The sequence below is a fragment of the Mytilus californianus genome, unplaced genomic scaffold (assembly GCF_021869535.1).
Source record: "Mytilus californianus isolate M0D057914Y unplaced genomic scaffold, xbMytCali1.0.p SCAF_6, whole genome shotgun sequence".
Classification (NCBI taxonomy): domain Eukaryota; kingdom Metazoa; phylum Mollusca; class Bivalvia; order Mytilida; family Mytilidae; genus Mytilus; species Mytilus californianus.
This window is the reverse complement of record NW_026262712.1, coordinates 2,662,992-2,686,429: the sequence shown is the minus strand read 5'-3', so window position 1 is coordinate 2,686,429 and position 23,438 is coordinate 2,662,992. Positions and strand designations below refer to the sequence as shown.

The following is a 23,438-nucleotide window of genomic DNA, read 5'->3' as shown; positions in this document are numbered from 1 at the left end:
TTTGAATTTTTGCCAGATTTTCGGAATCCTCTGGTTTTATCCATGTTTAGCAATTAAAAAATTTTGTCCACTAACCCCTACTTTTCTTTTCAATTTATTTTAACATATAGTTTTAAAAGCCATATTTGAAAATCTTACAAAAATCTTGTTATTTTTTCATAGTTTTTAATAGAGAAAAGCGGAAATGTTAAAAGTATGAAAAATCTAGAATGAATCATTTCCCGCCAAATTTTCAGTGGCTTATATCTCGAAAATAAGCGCACTGACCCTTCATTTTTTTCTGCTTTTTTAGTTCCTTTATTTATATACTATCATTTTATAACAGTCTTTTAAAAGGCTTGTTATTTTGAAACAGAGTAGCGAACATCCTTAATTTACTCTGCAAGGCTAAAAAAAATTACTCCCTGGGGGTTGGTAAATGAGCAGTGAGACAAATGAGATTTTCAATGTCCTTGAAAAAGTCAAACAACAAAAATACCGAACTCCAAGGAAAATTCAAAACGGAAAGTCCTTTAACAACTGGCAAAATCAAAAGCTCCAATACATCAAACAAATGGATAACAACTGTCATATTCCTGACTTGGTACAGGCATTTCCTTTTGTAGAAACTGGTGGATTAAACCGAAATTATACATTTAGAAATAATAATAAAGACCATTATTAATGACAGACCTTTAAACACTCATTTATAGCAATGTAGTCAAAGAAATTCAAGAAAAGATGAAAATATGACTTTTTTTTACTTTATATAATTATGTAAAAAAAATCTGACTGTCTAAGGGATATAACTCTACCTCCAAAATAATTCCCCTGTACATGCAAATTAAAAAAACCACTTGTATAAGTATTACTCCTGACTGACAGTTATTGTCTTTCTACATAAGTATCGTCCTGAATATGCATGAAATATTTGCCACTGGACGTTAAGCAACCAACAATCAATCAATCAATCTACATAAGTATAATAATATTTTATTTTGTTTCTACCTGTGTCGCCAAAGGCAAAACCAGGTCTAATAACCGTTCGACTTCGCCTCTCCATCCGTCCCTCCAAAAGACCTTGGGTAGAAAACTTTCGTCAAATTTTTTTTTACTTCTATGAAAGTGAATAATGATTTAATATTTGGTCTGCAGCTTGATAATGTTGAGTTGTATCCAAGAAGCAATTTTTACATCCAACATGCATTTACTTCCTGTAGCCGATAGTTTGAAATTTGTCAACACCAATTGTACAAGGATAATTATTGGCACAGGACCCAAAAATAAAGTGTCACATAAACCCCAGCCCTGTATACATTGAAATGGGTATATTTGGATAAAATAAACTGTACATCTCTTTACGTATTTCAGATAATGGCTGGTTGTTTATTTGACCAACCTCTGAATGACTCTGACTTATTTTAAATTACAGACTGATGTTTGGATAAAATCTATTGTACATCTCTTTAAGTATTTCAGATAATGGCTGGTTGTTTATTTGGTAGCTATAAGAAGATGTGGTATGAGTGCCAATGAGACAACCCTCCATCCAAGTCAAAATTTTATGAAAGTAATCCATTATAGGTCAAAGTACGGTCTTTAACACGGAGCCCTATCTCACACGGAACAGCAAGCTATAAAGGGCCCCAAAAATTACTAGTGTAAAACCATTCAAACTGGAAAACCAACGATCTAATCTATATAAAAATCGAGAAAGGAGAAACACTTATGAACCACATCAACAAACAACAACTACTGAACATCAGATTCCTGACTTAGGACAGGTGCAAACAATTGCAGCGGGTTTAAACGTTTTAATGGTACCAAACCTTCACCCTTATCTGAAACAATAGTGTAACATCACAACATAGAAAACACACTATAAAATATCAATTGAAATGGCTTAACTCAATCAAAAGACATATTAACACCGGTGAACATACACTGAACAAATAAATTTGATCTATGATACAATGCAAATACAAAATAAATAAACTATGGGAAGAATAATTAAAGTAACATTTCTGAATGACTCTTACTTATTTTATATTACAGGCTGAAGACACAGACTGTGTTGATCGATTGATACATTGTATAAAACAAGCAGCACCTTTGTTTTCCGTGAGTAATATTAGAGTATGTTAGAACAGGGCCTATATTTTATGGGAGTACATATCAAGCAAGGCCTTTAATATAAAAATAAGAAGATGTGGTATGATTGCCAATGAAACAACTCCCCCACAGAAACCAAATGACTATAGGTTACCTTTCAGCGTTCAACAATGAGTAAAACCCATACCGCATAGTAAGCTATAAAAAGCCCCAAAATTACAAATATTAAACAATTCAAATGAGAAACTTACTTTAATAAGTGCCATTGTTAAATCACCTGGTCATATATGTGAGGTAGTAAAGAAATGAATTATTTAACTCACCACACAAAAAGACAAAAAAAATGTGTGTTTACTGTCACCTGCCAGAAAAAATAGAGGATCAATCATGTGTCAATAGGTCATCAACTTTAAAAAAAAAAATTTTGTTTGATTGTCAACCCAGATCTATATACCCTTTCTGGTTCTGGAATAGGGTCCAGTATTACATTTACCTATATATTGGGTAAGTAGCCTTTGTGGAAGTTGTTCATGTCAGTCAGATATGTTTTTTACTTTTATTTTTACGCCAGCAGTTGAACGAAACGATCATGGATGTTATGACCAATACTAATCAAAATAAAATTTACCTAATTTACAGTGAAAAAAAGATATGTTTGTTGTAAAAAATTTGGGTCAGTACAGAATACTTTTTTTGTGTGACTCTGACTCTATATAACAAAATCAGTTTTATTTCTATTTGTAGAAAAATGTGCATTCTAAAGCCTTTGTAGGGTATATATGTGATAATGTATTACCTGTGATCAGTAAACTAGCCAGTCCAGATGACGGTGTAGATGCACAGTTAGAGATGTTAAAATTGTTTGGTGAGATCTCAGAGTTTGCTGGAGACTTGGACAAGTTAGAAAACAGATTGGATAATCTCTACAAATGTCTTATTGTAAGTAAGATGATAACTGTAAACTATTTTATTTTTCGTGAAGACCTACCTTTTTAGCTCACCGGGGCCCGAAGAGCCCCATGTGAGCTTATGCCATCACTTGGCGTCCGTCGTCGTCGTAAACTATTTCAAAAATCTTCTCCTCTGAAACTACTGGGCCAAATACCTTCAAACTTTAATTAAATGTTCCTTAGGGTATCAATTTTATAAATTGTATCCGAAGTTTTGATCCATCGACAAACATGGCCGCCATGGCTAAAAATAGAACATAGGGGTCAAATGCAGTTTTTTGCTTATATCTCAAAAACTAAAGCTTTTAGAGCAAATCTTACATGGGGGGGGGGGGGGGTAAAATTGTTCAATTGGTCAATCTTACATGGGGGGTAAAATTGTTCAATTGGTCAGCCCTGAAATTTTCAGACGAATCGAACAACTCATTGTTGGGTTGCTGCCACTAAATTGGTAGTTTTAAGGAAATTTTGCAGTTTTTTGTTATTATCTTGAATATTATTATAGATAGATAAAAACTGTGAACAGCAAACATGTTCAGCAAAGTAAGATCTACAAAAAAGTTTATAAGACCAAAATTGTCAATTGACCCCTTAAGGAGTTATTGCCCTTTAAGGACAATTTTACACAAGTTGTTTTATGTTTTTTAACTTTAAAAATCTTCTCAAATGAATCTAGTATAAATTTTGTATTTCATATTCTTGTACGTCAAGAAACATAGACACTATAGCTAAATGGAACATATGGGTAAGAAGCAAAAATAATCATTGATGAAAGATTTAAGCAAAAAAAATAACAGGTGAGCGATTCAGGCTCTTGAGAGCCTCTTGTTTCATTAAGGGGTTACAGAACACTTAAAGGAGTTAACTCTTTAAAAAGCAGCTGAAAGTTTAATCGCATTCTATTATTAAATAGAAATCAAGCTTCTCAATGATCAAAATCAGTGTTTGTCAAACTTGTATATTTCCAATGAAATTACTCATGTAAATTTTGTGGTTCAAATTTCTTGAAATTTTTATGCTTTTGTCAACTGGTCAGAGTTAATATTTTGTCAAAATTTTAAGAAATACTGGTTTTATTTATGCTCTAGATCTAGTGTTTTATATATATATATATATAAATTTTGTTGAGTGAGTCATATATTTGAATTTGAAATTTATAAAAAAAAAAAAAAGATATTATAAATATAAGTATCATATTCATTTAATGCATTTCTGGAATAACATTAGGACTAATAAAATGAAAATTATGTATCTGCTAATCCTACTTATCCTAATTTAAAGATTAAAGATTTTTTGGAACATTCTTGAACAAGCACTATATCACTAGTAAAGTTGGACTGTTCCCCCTGTTAAAACCAGTCAAAAGTTCTTTAATAAAAAAAAATGATTTCTGCCTACCTACCTACCATGATTTCTATGCCCCAACCGCTAGTCGGAGGAAGCATTAAGTGTCCGTCTGTCCTTCTGCCAGGCCCAAAAGTATTTTCACATATTATTAGCAAGTGGGGGCCATTCATGTCAAACACAGGTATGTGTTTTATTGCATGAGGCCAAATAAACTTGTGTTGCATCCAAAATTAAACTAGGGAATGTAGGGAATTTTGGTTACACCAAACCAGGCACTTCATATCTGAGAAACCGGCTATAAATGCCCTCATTTTTAGAATTCATTCATAATTTTTGTATTATCAGTAAATTGTGTGTTCTACAACAACCAGTCTTTTGCCTTTCATCAGATACCTTAATTACTAAATATTATGCTACATAGTTTAAGATTAACAACTATGCTTAGGAACTATTTTGTTTTAAATATGTACTACTTTCTAGTATGTTTATTTTTGACTGGGCCTGATTAGGTTGTGTTACATCTTACAAAGTCTATCCAAATTATTTTTGCAAAGAATTCCGCTCAAGCCGCTGCTAGGGGCCATCTTTAACTTGCAGTGATGTGAGTGTTTTTTGGCTCTTTGTTGAAGGCCTCACTGTGATTTTGAGATGAAAAAAAGCAATAAAAGAGCTGTTCCTTTGCTTTTTGTGTGTGTGTTTTTTTGTTGCTATGCATGTAGTGATTTTGTGTCATGGATAGATACCCCATATCCTTTGTTTTTGTTATACGCCCGTTTACGGGACGTATTATGGTATACCTCTGTCCGTCCGTCCGTCTGTCCGTCTGTCCGTCCGTCGTCAACATGTCGGACATTAACTCAAAAACGCTTTAACCAATTTGCATAAAACTTTGGTGAATTGTTTATATCTATTGATGTGAGCTCCCTTTCGTTTTTTATAAATTTTAGATTTTATGTTTCCCAGTTATGGGGTTTTATTCATTAAAAAAAGGGGGATTTTCCAGTTTTCTGACAATAACTCAAGAATGCTTTCACCAACATGCAAGAAATTGTGGAGAATTGTTTATATCTATTGACATGAGCTCCCTTTTGATTTTTATATATTTTAGATTTTACGTTTCCGAGTTACAGGGTTTTATTCATAAAAAAAGGGGGATTTTCCAGTTTTCGGACAATAACTCAAAAATGCTGTCAGCAATTCTCATGAAACTTTGGTGAATTGTTTATATCTATTGATGTAAGCTCCCTTTACATTTTCATAAATTTCTAATATGACATTGAGAATTAATTGAACTTTAATTGTTTATAGTCTGACAACAGATTTACTAAGTATTGAGCAACAGCACAGTGTATTGCACAACAGCTTGAAATCTTTAATTGAATATAAATTCAATTCATATAACCAATTTCAAGTTCTTTGACTACATTTATTCAGAAACCTATAATATGTCAAATATTTAATACAATCCAAATTCAGACCTGTATCAAGCTTGAATATTGTGTCCATTTTTGCCCCAACTGTTCAGGGTTGGACCTCTGCGGGTGTATCCAGCTGCGCTCAGCGAAGCAGTTTATTGTTTTAGCTTTTAAGTAAAAACAATTCTGTCTTTCCAAATATATATTTTTTATCATTTACCATTTGGATTGTTATTATTTTTCTTTAAAAGAGCTATATGCCAGTGCCGCCAGCAGAAGAAAATGATAATCTGAGTAGCAGTGAGGAAGAACCTAAGTTCCAGTTTTCTACCGTGGAATGTTTAATGTTAGCTTTCCATCAGCTCGGCAGGAAGTTACCAGGTTTTCTGGCAGATGAAGCAAATGCAGACAGATTAAAAGATTTTAAGTTAAGGTAAATTTGACTTTTTAAAAAAGAATCAATCTTTTTTCACAGAGTCTTGAAAGTGTTATTTCCCTTTCGCCATTACTTGGTTTCTGCAGTTGTCAGGTGTTTGTCATAATCTTTTTCAAAGATCTTCTCTAAAAATACTAAACCGATTTCAATGAAATTTGGCCTGAATGATCCTTAGGGTGTCTAATTCATAATACTTACCCAATTATAACCAAAGTTGGGAACAAGGATCCGGAAATTTTTTCACACAATTTCGGTCATTTTGAGATGATTGAAAAGTTGGTGCCTCTTTTCAAATTTTCGATGTCAAACTAGATTCATAGCATCAACAAACTTAAATTGCTGTTTCATCGCATTTACTAAGTAAATTTCTTACCATTTTTCTAAAACCTTCAAGAACAGTTTAGGGAAGGCAACAGTTTAAAATTGAAATGATTTTAATGACTCAAAATGGTTAATTTCACAGACATTGCTATCGTTTCTTTCGATTTGACGAAATTAAAACCGGAAGTTTTGCGATAATATTAAAGTACGGATGATTCCGGATTCATTTCCGGGATTCGATTTGTTTATCAAATTGACAGGAAATCACAGGCATTTTAATTTTATTACCTTTAAAAGTGTTTGAATATAAAAGATAATAGTTGCACACGTTTACTTTAGCATGAAAGCAATTTGCATGTTAAGATTAAATATTTAATTTGCTTAAGACAATTTCACACATGCATATTACATAGTAAATAAAGCACATGTGTAACTCGTGAAAAAAACACTTTTTTCTACATTAATTAAAACAAGGTTTAATTTTTAAATCAGAATTAATGATTGTTTTTGCTGAAAAGTAATTAAATAATGAATACACTTGTCAGGGAATTTTAATTTCTTTAAAATATTATTCTGAGCTTGTGATCAATGTCAGGTGTGAATAAAAAAAACACAGGTAAAAAGTAATTAGCGGTCATTAGCCAATGTTCCCAGAGGCATTGTTATTAGGAGGGCTCTCAGGATTATCAAACTATACTGGAGTGGCAGTTTTATTACAGGAAAGGGATTATAAACAAAAACAAGTGATCAAAAGTGCAAAATGGCGATTCAGAAATCCGATTATAAACATTGAGTCAATGAAATGACCGAAATTCTTTCTGTTAAAAAATAAAATTTGTCCTAAATCTCAACTACTCGTTTAGGACATATAGCTTTCAGTTTAGGACATGACTGGCAAATATGACCGTTTCCGGACCCTTGGTTTGGAATGGGAGGGATAATTGTTAAGGTATCTGGTATAAAATTTGTGATGTTGATTATGGTCAGTAAACAGACAAGGCCACCATGGCTAAAATAAGAACATTATATCTTAAAAACCATTTTAGACAGAGAAAACCTAGTGGGGAAAAATGCTCAAAATGTCAAGATCTACCTTCAAACTACACGAGAGAACTGTTCAAAACCGAGTAAATCTTCAATCACTGTAGTCTTGGACAGAATAGAAATTACGAACTTCCACTAAAACAGGATAATATGAAGACACATATATTCTTGTTTTTGATTTTTATGGTCTCCTCCTCAGAGGAGGGGCATTAAATGTTAGCCTTGTCTGTACCTACAACCTTCCATACGCCCCAAAATTAATTTCCGCTCTCTAACTTTATTTTGCTTGAACCAAAAATTTAGGAAACTTCAATGCTTACTACCACAAAACATAGATCAGTTTCAAAATTATATTTCGTCACTTTTACCATTCTTGAGTTATGTCCCTTTATAAATTTATATGCCAGCCGGTGCATCATCTGTGTCCCATAAAAACATTCTCCTTTTATTTTAGTTGTTTTTGTGCTTAGTTCCAATCTGATGAGTTATTGTTCTATTGTTGTACTGCCCAAGGATTAGGAATTTTCTGATCAAGTGATTTATAATTAGTTCTGATGTTGTACTGTCCAAGGATTAGGAATTTTCTGATCAGGTTTTTTTTATATGCCCGTTTACAGGCCTCGACAATAACGCTTGTCCGATTGTCCGGTACCAGAGGAAAAAAAGGTCGGACAAGTAAAAGCTATATCAAGCTTGTCCGTCGGGACAAGTAAAATTATTCTGCAGAAAATAAATTTAATCCAACTTTGATGAACAAAGTAATTATAAACAAAAAACAAGAAAAGAAGATAAAAACAAGTATTAATTTGACATGTTTACTTGCAATCGATACTTTAAAACTGGTTCTTTGTCAGGTACTGTTTAAGAGGTAAAAGGCATACCTTTCTCGGAAACCATTTTTCTGATCCGAATCAGCGATGCGCTTTGTAGATAAGGTAACTTTTCAAGACAGTTCGTCACCAGCTCGGAAACGATTTGGCTCCAAATTTAATAGACAGTTTGGCACCGTAGGAGACATATTTAATAGACATGATTAATAGACAGTTTGGCAACGCAGGAGACATTTCATTTCGGGACCAAGACAAATCAGTACCTCGTTTTCCGACCTTATTCTGTTGCTTTATAATAAATATCATACCTGTAATTTTTTTTAACAAAAAATATTTTTTAAATAAAAATGAAGAAATTATTTACCATAAAATTCACAAAATCATATTTGATCATATGTAGAAAAAAACAATACTTGCAATACAGTTGTTAATTTCTGTGTCATTTGGTCTCTTGCAGAGAGTTGTCTCATTGGCAATCATGCCTCATCTTTTTTTTATTGATTGCCATTGAAAAAACTTTTTTCAACTTAAAAACCAAGATACAAATCCAATGAGTGTACATTGACAGGCCTATCAGACGGTGCCTCATGTGCAGAGTCTGATGAGACTTTGGCATTGAAGAAAGCTAGAACCTAAGTCCTGTGACATGACTAGGTTCAGTTGTTATCGACTCATATTTTTGAAAAGTATTTCAAAAGATATAAATCAAATTCTGTTCTATTGTTTTAATTCATTTTGTTCCTTGAATCAACTTAAAATGCAAAAACGGTTATCAATAAGATTGTTTTTGGACAAGTTACAATTTCATTCGGACAAGTAAGTTTTGGTATGTACTTGTCCTACTGGACAAGTTGAAAAAAAATTTATTGTAGAGGCCTGGTTTACGGGACGTATTATAGTATACCTTTGACCGTCTGTCTGTCGTAAACATGTCGGACATTAATTCAAAGAACGCTTTATCCAATATGCATGAAACTTTGGTGAATTGTTTATATCTATTGACGTGAGCTCCCTTTCGTTTTTTATAAATTTCAGATTTACCATTTCCGAGTTTTGGTTTTTTTTTATTCATTTAAAAAGGGGGGATTTTCCAGTTTTCAGACAATAACTCAATTACAATTACACCAATTTGCATAAAACTTTTGTGAATTGTTCATATCTATTGACGTGAGCTTCCTTTCTTTTTTTATAAATTTCGTATTTACCGTTTCCAAGTTTTTGGGTTTTATTCATTAAATAAGGGGGGATTTTCCAGTTTTTGGACAATAACTCTAAAATGCTTTCACCAATTTGCATGAAACTTTTGTGAATTGTTCATATCTATTGAATTGAGCTCCCTTTCATTTTTTTATAAATTTCGGATTTACCGTTTCCGAGTTTTGGGGTTTTATTCATTAAAAAAGGGGGGATTTTCCAGTTTTCAGACAATAACTCAAAAACAATTTCACCAATTTGCAAGAAACTTTGGTGAATTGTTTTTTTCTATCGACATGAGCTCCCTTTTGATTTTTATAAATTTCAGACTATACGTTTCCGGTTTATGGGGTTTTATTCATTACAAAAAGGGGGCCTCGGTGGCCGAGTGGTCTAAGTAGTTACTACTGTAATCACTAGCCAGTCAACACTGAGGTTGTGAGTTCGAACCCCGCTCGTGCGGGTGCACTCGACTCCAATCTTAATTGACTAGGATTGTCAGTTTTCCTATCGAAGGTCGGTGGTTTTCTCCAGGCGCTCCGGCTTCCTCCACCAATAAAAACTGGCCGCCACGAAATAGCCCAAAAGCGGTGCTTAAAAGTGGCGTTAAAACACCAAAAATCAAATCAAATCAAATCATTACAAAAAGGTTTTTTTTCCAGTTTTCGGACAATAACTCAAAAATGCTTTCAGCATTTTTTATGAAACTTTGGGAAATTGTTTATATCTATTTTTGTAAGCTCCCTTTTGATTTTTATAAATTTTCGATTTTACGTTTCCGAGTTATAAGATTTTATTTGTTTATAGTCTGACAACAGATTTACTAAGTATTGAGCAACAGCACAGTGTATTGCACAACAGCAAGAAATCTTTCATATAATCAATTTCAAGTTCTTTGACTACATTTATTCAGAAACCTACAATATATCAAATATTTAATTACAATCCAAATTCAGACCTGTATCAAGCTTGAATATTGTGTCCATTTTTGCCCCAACTGTTCAGGGTTGGACCTCTGCGGGCATATCCAGTTGCGCTCATCGAAGCAGTTTATTAATTTGTTCTATTGTTGTATTGCCCAAGGATTAGGAATTTTCTGATCAAGTGATTTTTGATTTGTTCTAATGTTGTACAGTCCAAGAATTAGGAATTATTGAGTCCTAATCATATAAATAGTGAAGAAAAAAGAATCTATTAGTAGTTTCTTTGGTCTCTTAATGAATAAGTGTCTCATTGGCATTTATACCACATAGTTTTTATACGACCGCAAAAAAATTTTGTGGTCGTATATTGGTATGATGTTGGCGTCGTCGTTGTCGTCGTCGTCGTCCGGCGTTGTCGTCGTCGTCGTCGGCGTCGTCCGGCGTCGTCGTCCGAATACATATTGGTTTTCGCACTCTAACTTTAGTTTAAGTGAATGGATCTTTTTGAAATTTGAACATAAGGTTAAATACCACAAAAGGAAGGTTGGGATTGATTTTGGGGGTTATGGTACCAACAGTTAAGGAATTAGGGGCCAAAAAGGGGCCAAAAATGAGCATTTTCTAGTTTCCAGACAATAACTGTGGAACGGTGTATGGATCTCTCTGAAATTATACTACAAGTTTCCATACCACAAAGGGATGGTTAGGATTTGCTTTGGGGGGTTATGGCTCAAACCGTTTAGGAATTAGGGGCAAAAAAGGGGGAAAAACAAGGTTGTCCTGGTTAATGGACAAATACTTTAGTACAAAACATAATTTAAAGCAGTGTAAGGGAGATAAATCAAATACATCATTGAAATTATCTCCCTTACACTGCTTTTAAATTATGTATAAAGTAATGGTTAATGAACAATAAAGATAATCTAAAACAGTGTAAGGGAGGTAATCCAAATACAACGTTTTGGTTACTTCCCTTACACTGCTTTTAAATTATGTTTAAAGAAATGCATATTTATAAAGGAAGACCAGTAAAAATATCTGCAAATGTTTTCATCTTTTTTTTTTACAAAAAAAATCCATATGAAAGATTTGACACTATATTTTTATTAATTCTATTATAAAATAGATTAAGTTAGCACTGTGGTAAATTTAAATGGGTAATTATGGTTGCCAACTCCATTGGAAATTTGAATTGAGATTATGACCATATCTTGAGGGAAAGAATTTTTTGGGGGGAAAAAGGGGGGGGGATAAAAAGAAATTGTGGGGGTGCCAATTTTTTCTCATTTCAGATTTCAGAAATTAAAAAGAATTATTCTTCAAATATTATTTTTTTTTTCAAATTTCAAATATTGAAAAATTTCAAGAAGTAATCTTTAATTGCACAGTATGGCGCATTAGATTTGTAAAATCTTTGATCACATTTATTTATTTGTTATGCCGAATCTAACAGTGTATTTAGATTTTTAATTTTGGGTCCAGTTTTCAAATTGGTCTACATTAATGTCCAAAGGGTCCAAAATTAAACTTTGTTTGATTTTAGCAAAAATTGAATATATGAGGTTCTTTGATATGCTGAATCTAAACATGTATTTAGATTTTTGATTTTTGGCCCAGTTTTCAAGTTGGTCCAAATTGGGGTCCAAAATTAAACTTTGTTTGATTTCAACAAAAATTGAATATATGGGGTTCTTTGATATGCTGAATCTAACTATGTATTTAGATTTTTTATTTGTGGACCCCATTATCTAATTGGTTCATATTGAGGTCAAAAGGGTCCAAAATTAAACTTTGTTTGATTTCATCTAAAATTGAATTATTGGGGTTCTTTGATATTCCAAATCTAACCGTGTATTTAGGTTTTTAATTTTGGGTCCTGTTTTTTTAAATTGGTCTACATTGAGGTCCAAAGGGTCCAAAATTAAACTTAGTTTGATTTTAACAAAAATTGAATTCTTGGGGTTCTTTGATTTGCTGAATCTAAACATGTGTTTAGATTTTTGATTATGGGCCCAGTTTTCAAGTTGGTCCAAGATAGGGTCCAGTATTTAAACTTTGTTTGATTTCAACAAAAATTGAATATATGGGGTTCTTTGATATGCTGAATCTAAACATGTATTTAGATTTGTGATTATGGGCCCAGTTTTCAAGTTGGTCCAAATTGGGGTCCAAAATTAAACTTTGTTTGATTTCAACAAAAATTGAATATATGAGGTTCTTTGATATGCTGAATCTAACCATGTATTTAGATTTTTTATTTGTAGGCCCCGCTATCAAATTGGTTCATATTGAGGTCAAAAGGGTCCAAAATTAAACTTTGTTTGATTTCATCGAAAAATTGAATTATTGGGGTTCTTTGATATGCCAAATCTATCCGTGTTTTTAGATTTTTAATTTGGGTCCCATTTTTTAAATTGGTCTTCATTGAGGTCCAAAGGGTCCAAAATTAAACTTAGTTTGATTTTAACAAAAATTGAATTCTTGGGGTTCTTTGATATGCTGAATCTAAACATGTGTTTAGATTTTTGATTATGGGCCCAGTTTTCAAGTTGGTCCAAGTTGGGGTCCAAAATTAAACTTTTTTTGATTTCAACAAAAATTGAATATATGGGGTTCTTTGATATGCTGAATCTAACCATGAATTTAGAATTTTTATTTGTGGGCCCCGCTATCAAATTGGTTCATATTGAGGTCAAAAGGGTCCAAAATTAAACTTTGTTTGATTTCATCAGAAATTGAATTATTGGGGTTCTTTGATATTCCAAATCTAACCGTGTATTTAGATTTTTAATTTTAAGTCCCGTTTTTTAAATTGGTCTACATTAAGGTCCAAAGGGTCCAAAATGAAACTTAGTTTGATTTGAGCAAAAATTGAATTCTTGGGGTTCTTTGATATGCTGAATCTAAACATGTGTTTAGATTTTTGATTATGGGCCCAGTTTTCAAGTTTGTCCAAGTTGGGGTCCAAAATTAAACTTTTTTTTTGTTTGATTTTAACAAAAATTGAATATATGGGGTTCTTTGATATGCTGAATCTAACCATGTATTTTGATTTTGGACATTGGACCATAATAGGTAAATTAAAAAAATTCAAGTTAGACCACATTCTTTCTGTGTCAGAAACCTATGCTGTGTCAAATATTTAATAACAATCAAAATTCAGAGCTGTATCAAGCTTGAATGTTGTGTCCATACTTGCCCCAACTGTTCAGGGTTCGACCTCTGCGGTCGTATCAAGCTGCGCCCCAGCGAAGCATTTTATTATATTTTGACATGTTTTTCAGATTACAGTATTTTGCCAGAGGTGTACAGATTTATATTAAACAGTTACGGCAGGCGTTACAAGGAAAGACAGGTGATGCTTTAAAAACAGATGAGGTTAGTTTCATTCTCCAGATGTTTATTGCAATAAATACAGTAGCAACAAATATAAACATCACTGTACCAAGAAAATACAGTAGCAACGAAAATAAACATCACTGTACCAAAAAAATACAGTAACAGCGAATATAAACATCACTGTACCAAAAAAATACAGTAACAACGAATATAAACATCACTGTACCAAGAAAATACAATAGCAATGAATATAGATATCACTGTACCAAAAAAATACAGTAACAGCGAATATAAACATCACTGTACCAAAAAAATACAGTAACAACGAATATAAACATCACTGTACCAAAAAAATACAGTAACAACGAATATAAACATCACTGTACCAAAAAAATACAGTAACAACGAATATAAACATCACTGTACCAAAAAAATACAGTAGCAACAAATATAAACATCACTGTACCAAAAAAATACAGTAACAACGAATATAAACATCACTGTACCAAAAAAATACAGTAACAACGAATATAAACATCACTGTACCAAAAAAATACAGTAGCAACGAATATAAACATCACTGTACCAAAAAAATACAGTAACAACGAATATAAACATCACTGTACCAAAAAAATACAGTAACAACGAATATAAACATCACTGTACCAAAAAAATACAGTAACAACGAATATAAACATCACTGTACCAAAAAAATACAGTAACAACGAATATAAACATCACTGTACCAAAAAAATACAGTAGCAACGAATATAAACATCACTGTACCAAAAAAATACAGTAACAACGAATATAAACATCACTGTACCAAAAAAATACAGTAACAACGAATATAAACATCACTATACCAAAAAAATACTGTAGCAACGAATATAAACATGACTGTACCAAAAAAATACAGTAACAACGAATATAAACATCACTATACCAAAAAAATACTGTAGCAACGAATATAAACATGACTGTACCAAAAAAATACAGTAACAACGAATATAAACATCACTGTACCAAAAAAATACAGTAACAACGAATATAAACATGACTGTACCAAAAAAATACAGTAACAACGAATATAAACATCACTGTACCAAAAAAATACAGTAACAACGAATATAAACATCACTGTACCAAAAAAATACAGTAGCAACGAATATAAACATCATTGTACCAAAAAAATACAGTAACAACGAATATAAACATCACTGTACCAAAAAAATACAGTAACAACGAATATAAACATCACTGTACCAAAAAAATACAGTAACAACGAATATAAACATCACTGTACCAAAAAAATACAGTAACAACGAATATAAACATCACTGTACCAAAAAAATACAGTAACAACGAATATAAACATCACTGTACCAAAAAAATACAGTAACAACGAATATAAACATCACTGTACCAAAAAAATACAGTAACAATGAATATAAACATCACTGTACCAAAAAAATACAGTAGCAAAGAATATAAACATCACTGTACCAAAAAAATACAGTAGCAACGAATATAAACATCATTATACCAAAAAAATACAGTAACAACGAATATAAACATCACTGTACCAAAAAAATACAGTAACAACGAATATAAACATCATTATACCAAAAAAATACAGTAGCAACAAATATAAACATCACTGTACCAAAAAAATACAGTAACAACGAATATAAACATCACTGTACCAAAAAAATACAGTAACAACGAATATAAACATCACTGTACCAAAAAAATACAGTAACAACGAATATAAACATGACTGTACCAAAAAAATACAGTAGCAACGACTATAAACATCACTGTACCAAAAAAATACAAAACAAGAGATTTTATTTTAGAAGACTGTGGGTGAAAAAAAATTGTAAGACGAAATTGGGTGAATTTCAGAGTTATAGAAGAGTAAACATTTGATATATATTTGTTAATATATAGTTAAAACTGATGGTAGATTTCTGGTACTTACCAGTATGAATAAAAGGAGAGGGAGGGTTAATGCCAACCAGATTCTGGTACTTACCAGTATGAATAAAAGAAGAAAGGAGGGTTAATGCCAATCAGATTCTTGTACTTACCAGTATGAATAAAAGGAGAGGGAGGGTTAATGCCAATCAGATTCTTGTACTTACCAGTGTGAATAAAAGGAGAGGGAGGGTTAATGCCAACCAGTATGAATAAAAGGAGAGGGAGGGTTAATGCCAATCAGATTCTTGTACTTACCAGTGTGAATAAAAGAAGAAAGGAGGGTTAATGGCAATCAGATTCCTTGTACTTACCATTATGAATAAAAGGAGAAAGGAGGGTTAATGCCAATCAGATTCTTGTACTTACCAGTATGAAAAAAAGGAGAAAGGAGGGTTAATGCAAATGTGGTTCCTTGCACTTACCAGTATGAAATAAATGAGAAAGGAGGGTTAATGCCAATGAGATGACAACCTAACAATACAAATTTACAAATTTAGGCTCTAGAGGTTGTCAGATGGTCTTTAGAAATAGGCTCTAGAGATTGTCAGATGGTCTTTAGAAATAGGCTCTAGAGATTGTCAGATGGTCGTCAGAAATAGGCTCTAAATGTTGTCATATGGTCTTCAGTTATTGGAAAGCAATTCCTCTGTCATGCAATCATGAAAATGTCGCAAGTCTTAAGACAGCATGAATTTTAACAGCAACCAGCTGAATGTTAGATATTAAAAAAAAAATTGACAGTAGACAAAACAGCCCAAGGCCACCAATGGGTCTTCAACTCAGCGAGAAAATCCGTCACCTGGAGGCATTCAATAGCAAACATTTTATAGTTTTATTCAGTTTAGAAAGCAACATCAACACTAATATATTAGCCAGACCACACCAAAACCCGACAATAAAATAGGTGTACAAATGAATAAACAACAACAAACAGCACATAGTACACACCAATGGCTTAACTTGGTACAGGCAAAAAATATTATGTGGTTATCCAGGTTCATGTGCACACAGACCACCCTTTCCTTTTGCTTATCTGAAAATTTGCTGTTCAATTTAAACACATAATAAAAACCTGCACAGTACAGCTACCAACAGAATGTCCAATCACCAGCCCAGTAGTCAGCACTTCTGTGTTGACAGGAATTATTATTATTATTAATTATGTGGTCATAATTATAAATTTACTGTTTACAAAACTTTGAATTTTTGAAATACTATGGCTTTTCTACCTCAGGAATAGATTACCTTAGCTGTAATTGGCAAAACTTTTAGGCATTTTTTGGTCCTCAATGCTCTTAAACTTCGTACATTATTTGGCTTTTTTAACATTTTTTTATTCGAGCGTCACTGATGAGTCTTTTGTAGACGAAACGCGTGTCTGGCGTACAAAATTTCAATCCTGGTATCAATGATTAGTTTATTGATCACTACCTTGAAATAAAAATCTGTGCATAATCTGTTCATATATTTATTGTAATTTGTTTCTCTTTCAGAATAAAATCAAAGTTGTAGCATTAAAGATAACATCAAACATAAACGCTTTGATTAAAGATTTATTTCATAATCCACCATCTTATAAAACACCCATTATACCATCATGGAAACCTTTAGTGGTAAGTGTTGTCATGGTTATATAGTCATGGAAACCTTTAGTGGTAAGTGTTGTCATGGTTATATAGTCATGGAAACCTTTAGTGGTAAGTGTTGTCATGGTTATATGGTTATGAAATCTGCTGGTGGTGAGTGTTGTCATGGTTATATAGTCATGGAAACCTTTAGTGGTAAGTGTTGTCATGGTTATATAGTCATGGAAACCTTTAGTGGTAAGTGTTGTCATGGTTATATAGTCATGGAAACCTTTAGTGGTAAGTGTTGTCATGGTTATAAAGTCATGAAATCTGCTGGTGGTAAGTGTTGTCATGGTTATATAGTCATGGAAACCTTTAGTGGTAAGTGTTGTCATGGTTATATAGTCATGAAATCTGCTGGTGGTAAGTGTTATCTTGATAAAAAAAAGTCTAAGTGTGAGTGTTGTCTTTGGAGTTATGTGTTGGGAATTTTCTGGTCCAAAAGTACAATGTAAGTATTGTCATGGTAATGAAGTCATGAATTAACTCAGTGGTAAGTGTTGTCTAAGAAACCTGTAGATACAGTGCATGTCTTGCCCTGTTGATGAAGTCATGGAAACTGTAAGTGTTGTTATGTTTATGGAGTCCTGGAAACTGTAAGTAGTAAGTGTTGTTATGTTTATGAAGTCATGGAAACTGTAAGTGGTAAGTGTTTTTATGTTTATGAAGTCATGGAAACAGTAAGTGATAAGTGTTGTTATGTTTATGAAGTCATGGAAACTGTAAGTGATAAGTGTTGTCTGTTTATGAAGTCATGGAAACAGTAAGTGTTGTTATATTTATGAAGTAATTGAAACTGTAAGTGTTGTCATGTTTATGAAGTCATGGGAACCTATATTGTGTCACAGGACAATAAAACATGAGGTACACACGGACATCACTCATATGTTTAGTCTGCTTATGTGGAGATAGCAGACAGCACACATTTTCTTTGGAAGACAGCACATTTTTAGTGCTAAAGAGTAAAGACTAAGCAACAGGAACCCCACTCAAATACAGACATGAATTCATGTGGTACCAGTCATGTTGCTGAAGCCAGTTAAAATCTGGTAATTAGTAGATAAGTGATAAAATCGTGGCAATGGTTTTAGATCATAGTAAAGAAGTCATAAAAAGTAATAATTTTTGTTGAGGAATCTGTCTGCTGCAATTGTCTTGTTATGACTTTAGTCCTGGAAACTTTGATTAGTAAGGGTTTCCATGATATTATTTGTTTTTACCAAAAGAACTAAAAGATAACAAATGATCGAATAAACACCACAGAAAATTGAAACAGATTACACCACAGAAAATTAAAGATTGAACTGTGTGAACTCCACTAAAACAGAAAACACCACAAAAAATTAAAGATTGAACTGTGTGAACTCCATTAAAACAGATTACACCACAGAAAATTAAAGATTGAACTGTGTGAACTCCATAAGAACAGAAAACACCACAGAAAATTAAAGATTGAACTGTGTTAACCCCATTTAAACGGACAACACCACAGAATATTAAAGATTAAACTCTGTGAACCCCATTAAAACCTCCAGCTTTTCTATGAAGTGGCCATGTTTTTATTGCTGTATCAAGAAGTTTACAATAACAATAACATTTTAACATAGCATAAAGATATAAATTTGAGTGGTATAGACCAGCCAGCCACTGTGATGAGTAGAAAAAGAAAATTCCACATGAGATGTAGTGTATGTAGCGCCCTTGAAACTTTAAGTTACGAAGATTGGTTGATATTATATTAATGTTTAAATCTGATTTCAGAAAAAAGCACCAGAGCCAAAAGCAGCTGAGACAGGGTAAGTCTTATACCACAGGATTAGTGTGAAATAACATAATTAAAGGGAAAAAATAATAGAATGACAAACAATTTACATTGATTGATTGAAGGAAAATTATTGTCCAGTGGAAAATACTTCATACATGTCAAGATGATACCAGGTTAGTTTTACCTGCTTTGTACTTGATAGACTACCAGAGTAAGACTTTCTTCAAACTTGTTTTTTTTTTTTTTTGCCCCTGTTATTGTAGAGGGAGCATTAAGTTTTACCCTTGTCCGTCTGTCAGTCCGTGTCTGTCTGTACGTCCGTCTGTACGTCCGTCTGTACATCCGTATGTCCCGAAATTGGTTTCCATTCTCTAACTTTCTTCAAATATATTTTTCAAATTTGTTTTTTGTTTATTATCTAAGAGCTGTTCCAGCTGGGAAGCACTTTTCTCAACCAACCATAATATAAAATTTTCATTTTACTTTAATTCTAACAAAGTTCTAGAGAAAGTATTTCCCATCCCCATGCGATTGAATCTGTAACAGCTTTTTTTATACGACCGCAAAAATTAAAAAATTTTTGGTCGTATATTGGTATGACGTTGGCGTCGTCGTCGTCGTCCGGCGTCGTCCGAAGACACATTGGTTTTCGCACTCTAACTTTAGTTTAAGTGAATGGATCTCCATGAAATTTCACCATAAGGTTCAATACCACGAAAGGAAGGTTGGGATTGATTTTGGGGGTTATGGTACCAACAGTTAAGGAATTAGGGGCCAAAAAGGGGCCAAAAATAAGCATTTTTGTAACTTTCAGACAATAACTTGTGTGTAAGTGTATGGATCTCTCTGACATTGTACCACAAGGTTCCATATCACAAAGGGAAGGCTGTAATTGATTTTGGGGGTAATTGCCTCAAAATTTTAGGAATTAGGGGCCAAAAAAGGGGCAAAAAACAAGCATTTTTCTAGTTTCATGACAATAACTTGTGTGTAAGTGTTTGGATATTTCTGAAATTGTACTACAAGGTTCCATATCACAAAGGGAAAGCTGGAATTGAGTTTTGGGGTAATTGCCCGAAACGTTTAGGAATTGGGGGCCAAAAAGGGGCCAAAAATAAGCATTTTTCTAGTTTCCAGACAATAACTTGTGTTCAAGTGTATGGATCTCTCTGAAATTGTACTGCAAGGTACCATACCACAAAGGGAAGGCTGGGATTGAGTTTGGGGGTGATGAATCATAAGGGGGTTCAAAAAATTTGGGGGGGGATTTTTTTTTTCCTTTTTTTTCTTTTTTTCCTTTTTTTTTTCTTTTAAAATTTTCCATTTTAAGTTGGTTATTTCTGATTTATATTTAAAAGCAAATAATAATGATATGGTAGGAGATACACACCAAACAGGATGTGTAAATTATTATATAATAAGTATTGTGCAATAGCAAGAAATTTTCAATTGCACAGTATTGCACAATAGCAAGAAATCTTCAATTGCACAGTATTGCGCAATAGCAAGAAATCTTCAATTTAACAGTATTGTGCAATAGCAAGAAATATCCAATAGCACAATATTGCCCAATAGCAAGAAATTGTCAATTGTACAGTATTGCACAATAGCAAGAAATATTCAATTGCACAGTATTGTGCAAAAGAAGATACTTCGTATAAATTGCTTGTTTCATGATCAATTTCAATGGGGTTTTATTCTTGAATTCTTGGGGTTCTTTAGTATGCTGAATCTAACCGTGTATTAAGTTTTTGGATTTTGGGCCCCGTTTTTAATTTGGTCCACATTGAGGTCCAAAGGGTCCAAAATTTAACTTTGTTTGATTTCATCAAAAATTGAATTATTGGGGTTCTTTGATATGCCGAATCTAACCGTGTATTTAGATTTTTAATTTTGGGTCCCGTTTTTTAAATTCGTCTACATTAAGGTCCAAAGGGTCCAAAATTAAACTTTGTTTGATTTTAACAAAAATTGAATTCTTAGGGTTCTTTGATATGCTGAATCTAAACATGTGTTTAGATTTTTGATTATGGGCCCAGTTTTCAAGTTGGTCCAAGTTGGGGTCCAAAATTAAACTTTGTTTGATTTCAACAAAAATTGAATATATGGGGTTCTTTGATATGCTGAATCTAAACATGTATTTAGATTTTAGATTTTTGGCCCAGTTTTCAAGTTGGTCCAAATTGGGGTCCAAAATTAAACTTTGTTTGATTTCAGCAAAAATTGAATATATGGGGTTCTTTGATATGCTGAATCTTACCATGTATTTAGATTTTTTATTTGTGGGCCCGCTATCAAATTGGTTCATATTGAGGTCAAAAGGGTCCAAAATTAAACTTTGTTTGATTTCATCAAAAATTGAATTATTGGGGTTCTTTGATATGCCAAATCTAACCGTGTATTTAGATTTTTAATTTTGGGTCCTGTTTTTTAAATTGTCTACATTAAGGTCCAAAGGGTCCAAAATTAAACTTAGTTTGATTTTAACAAAAATTGAATTTTTGGAGTTCTTTGATATGCTGAATCTAAACATGTGTTTAGATTTTTGATTATGGGACCAGTTTTCAAGTTGGTCCAAGTTGGGGTCCAAAATTAAACTTTGTTTGATTTCAACAAAAATTGAATATATGGGGTTCTTTGATATGCTGAATCTAAACATGTATTTAGATTTTAGATTTTTGGCCCAGTTTTCAAGTTGGTCCAAATTGGGGTCCAAAATTAAACTTTGTTTGATTTCAACAAAAATTGAATATATGGGGTTCTTTGATATGCTGAATCTTACCATGTATTTAGATTTTTTATTTGTGGGCCCGCTATCAAATTGGTTCATATTGAGGTCAAAAGGGTCCAAAATTAAACTTTGTTTGATTTCATCAAAAATTGAATTATTGGGGTTCTTTGATATGCCAAATCTAACCGTGTTTTTAGATTTTTAATTTTGGGTCCCGTTTTTTAAATTTGTCTACATTAAGGTCCAAAGATTCCAAATTTAAACTAAGTTTGATTTTAACAAAAATTGAATTCTTAGGGTACTTTGATATGCTGAATCTAAACATGTGTTTAGATTTTTGATTATGGGCCCAGTTTTCAAGTTTGTCCAAGTTGGGGTCCAAAATTAAACTTTGTTTGATTTCAACAAAAATTGAATATATGGGGTTATTTGATATGCTGAATCTAACCATGTATTTTGATTTTGGAAATTGGACCATAATAGGTAAATTAAAAAAATTGAAGTTCTTAGACCACATTCTTTCTGTGTCAGAAACCTATGCTGTGTCAAATATTTAATCACAATCCAAATTCAGAGCTGTATCAAGCTTGAATGTTGTGTCCATACTTGCCCCAACTGTTCAGGGTTCGACCTCTGCGGTCGTATCAAGCTGCGCCCAGCGAAGCATTTTATTATAAATGAGAAATTGGTTTGTCTTGTTTGAATTGTTTCACATCTAGTCATATCAGGACCTTTTTAAAGATATATAGCATTGGTTTTGTTTACTGAATGCCTTATAGTAACATGAAGCTTCTTACATCTAAGTCATTTAGTCTGGTAGATAGTTGTTTCTCGCAGCTTCTTACATCTAAGTCATTTAGTCTCTGGTAGATAGTTGTTTCTCGCAGCTTCTTACATCTAAGTCATTTAGTCTGGTAGATAGTTGTTTCTCGCAGCTTCTTACATCTAAGTCATTTAGTCTCTGGTAGATAGTTGTTTCTCGCAGCTTCTTACATCTAAGTCATTTAGTCTGGTAGATAGTTGTTTCTCGCAGCTTCTTACATCTAAGTCATTTAGTCTGGTAGATAGTTGTTTCTCGCAGCTTCTTACATCTAAGTCATTTAGTCTGGTAGATAGTTGTTTCTCGCAGCTTCTTACATCTAAGTCATTTAGTCTGGTAGATAGTTGTTTCTCGCAGCTTCTTACATCTAAGTCATTTAGTCTGGTAGATAGTTGTTTCTCGCAGCTTCTTACATCTAAGTCATTTAGTCTGGTAGATAGTTGTTTCTCGCAGCTTCTTACATCTAAGTCATTTAGTCTGGTAGATAGTTGTTTCTCGCAGCTTCTTACATCTAAGTCATTTAGTCTCTGGTAGATAGTTGTTTCTCGCAGCTTCTTACATCTAAGTCATTTAGTCTCTGGTAGATAGTTGTTTCTCGCAGCTTCTTACATCTAAGTCATT

General features: G+C 32.8%; 1 protein-coding gene across 1 annotated transcript in view; it reads left to right on the top strand.

The window, feature by feature from the left end:
- Positions 1 to 23,438, top strand: part of LOC127705239 (apoptosis inhibitor 5-like) — a 58,013-nt gene that overhangs the window by 27,358 nt on the left and 7,217 nt on the right. Inside the window, exons 6-11 of the mRNA XM_052209577.1 lie at positions 2,035 to 2,100; positions 2,836 to 3,030; positions 6,055 to 6,236; positions 13,836 to 13,929; positions 17,367 to 17,486; positions 19,263 to 19,297. Of these exons, the coding sequence (XP_052065537.1) occupies positions 2,035 to 2,100; positions 2,836 to 3,030; positions 6,055 to 6,236; positions 13,836 to 13,929; positions 17,367 to 17,486; positions 19,263 to 19,297 (692 nt within the window). The remainder of the gene's footprint in view (positions 1 to 2,034; positions 2,101 to 2,835; positions 3,031 to 6,054; positions 6,237 to 13,835; positions 13,930 to 17,366; positions 17,487 to 19,262; positions 19,298 to 23,438) is intronic.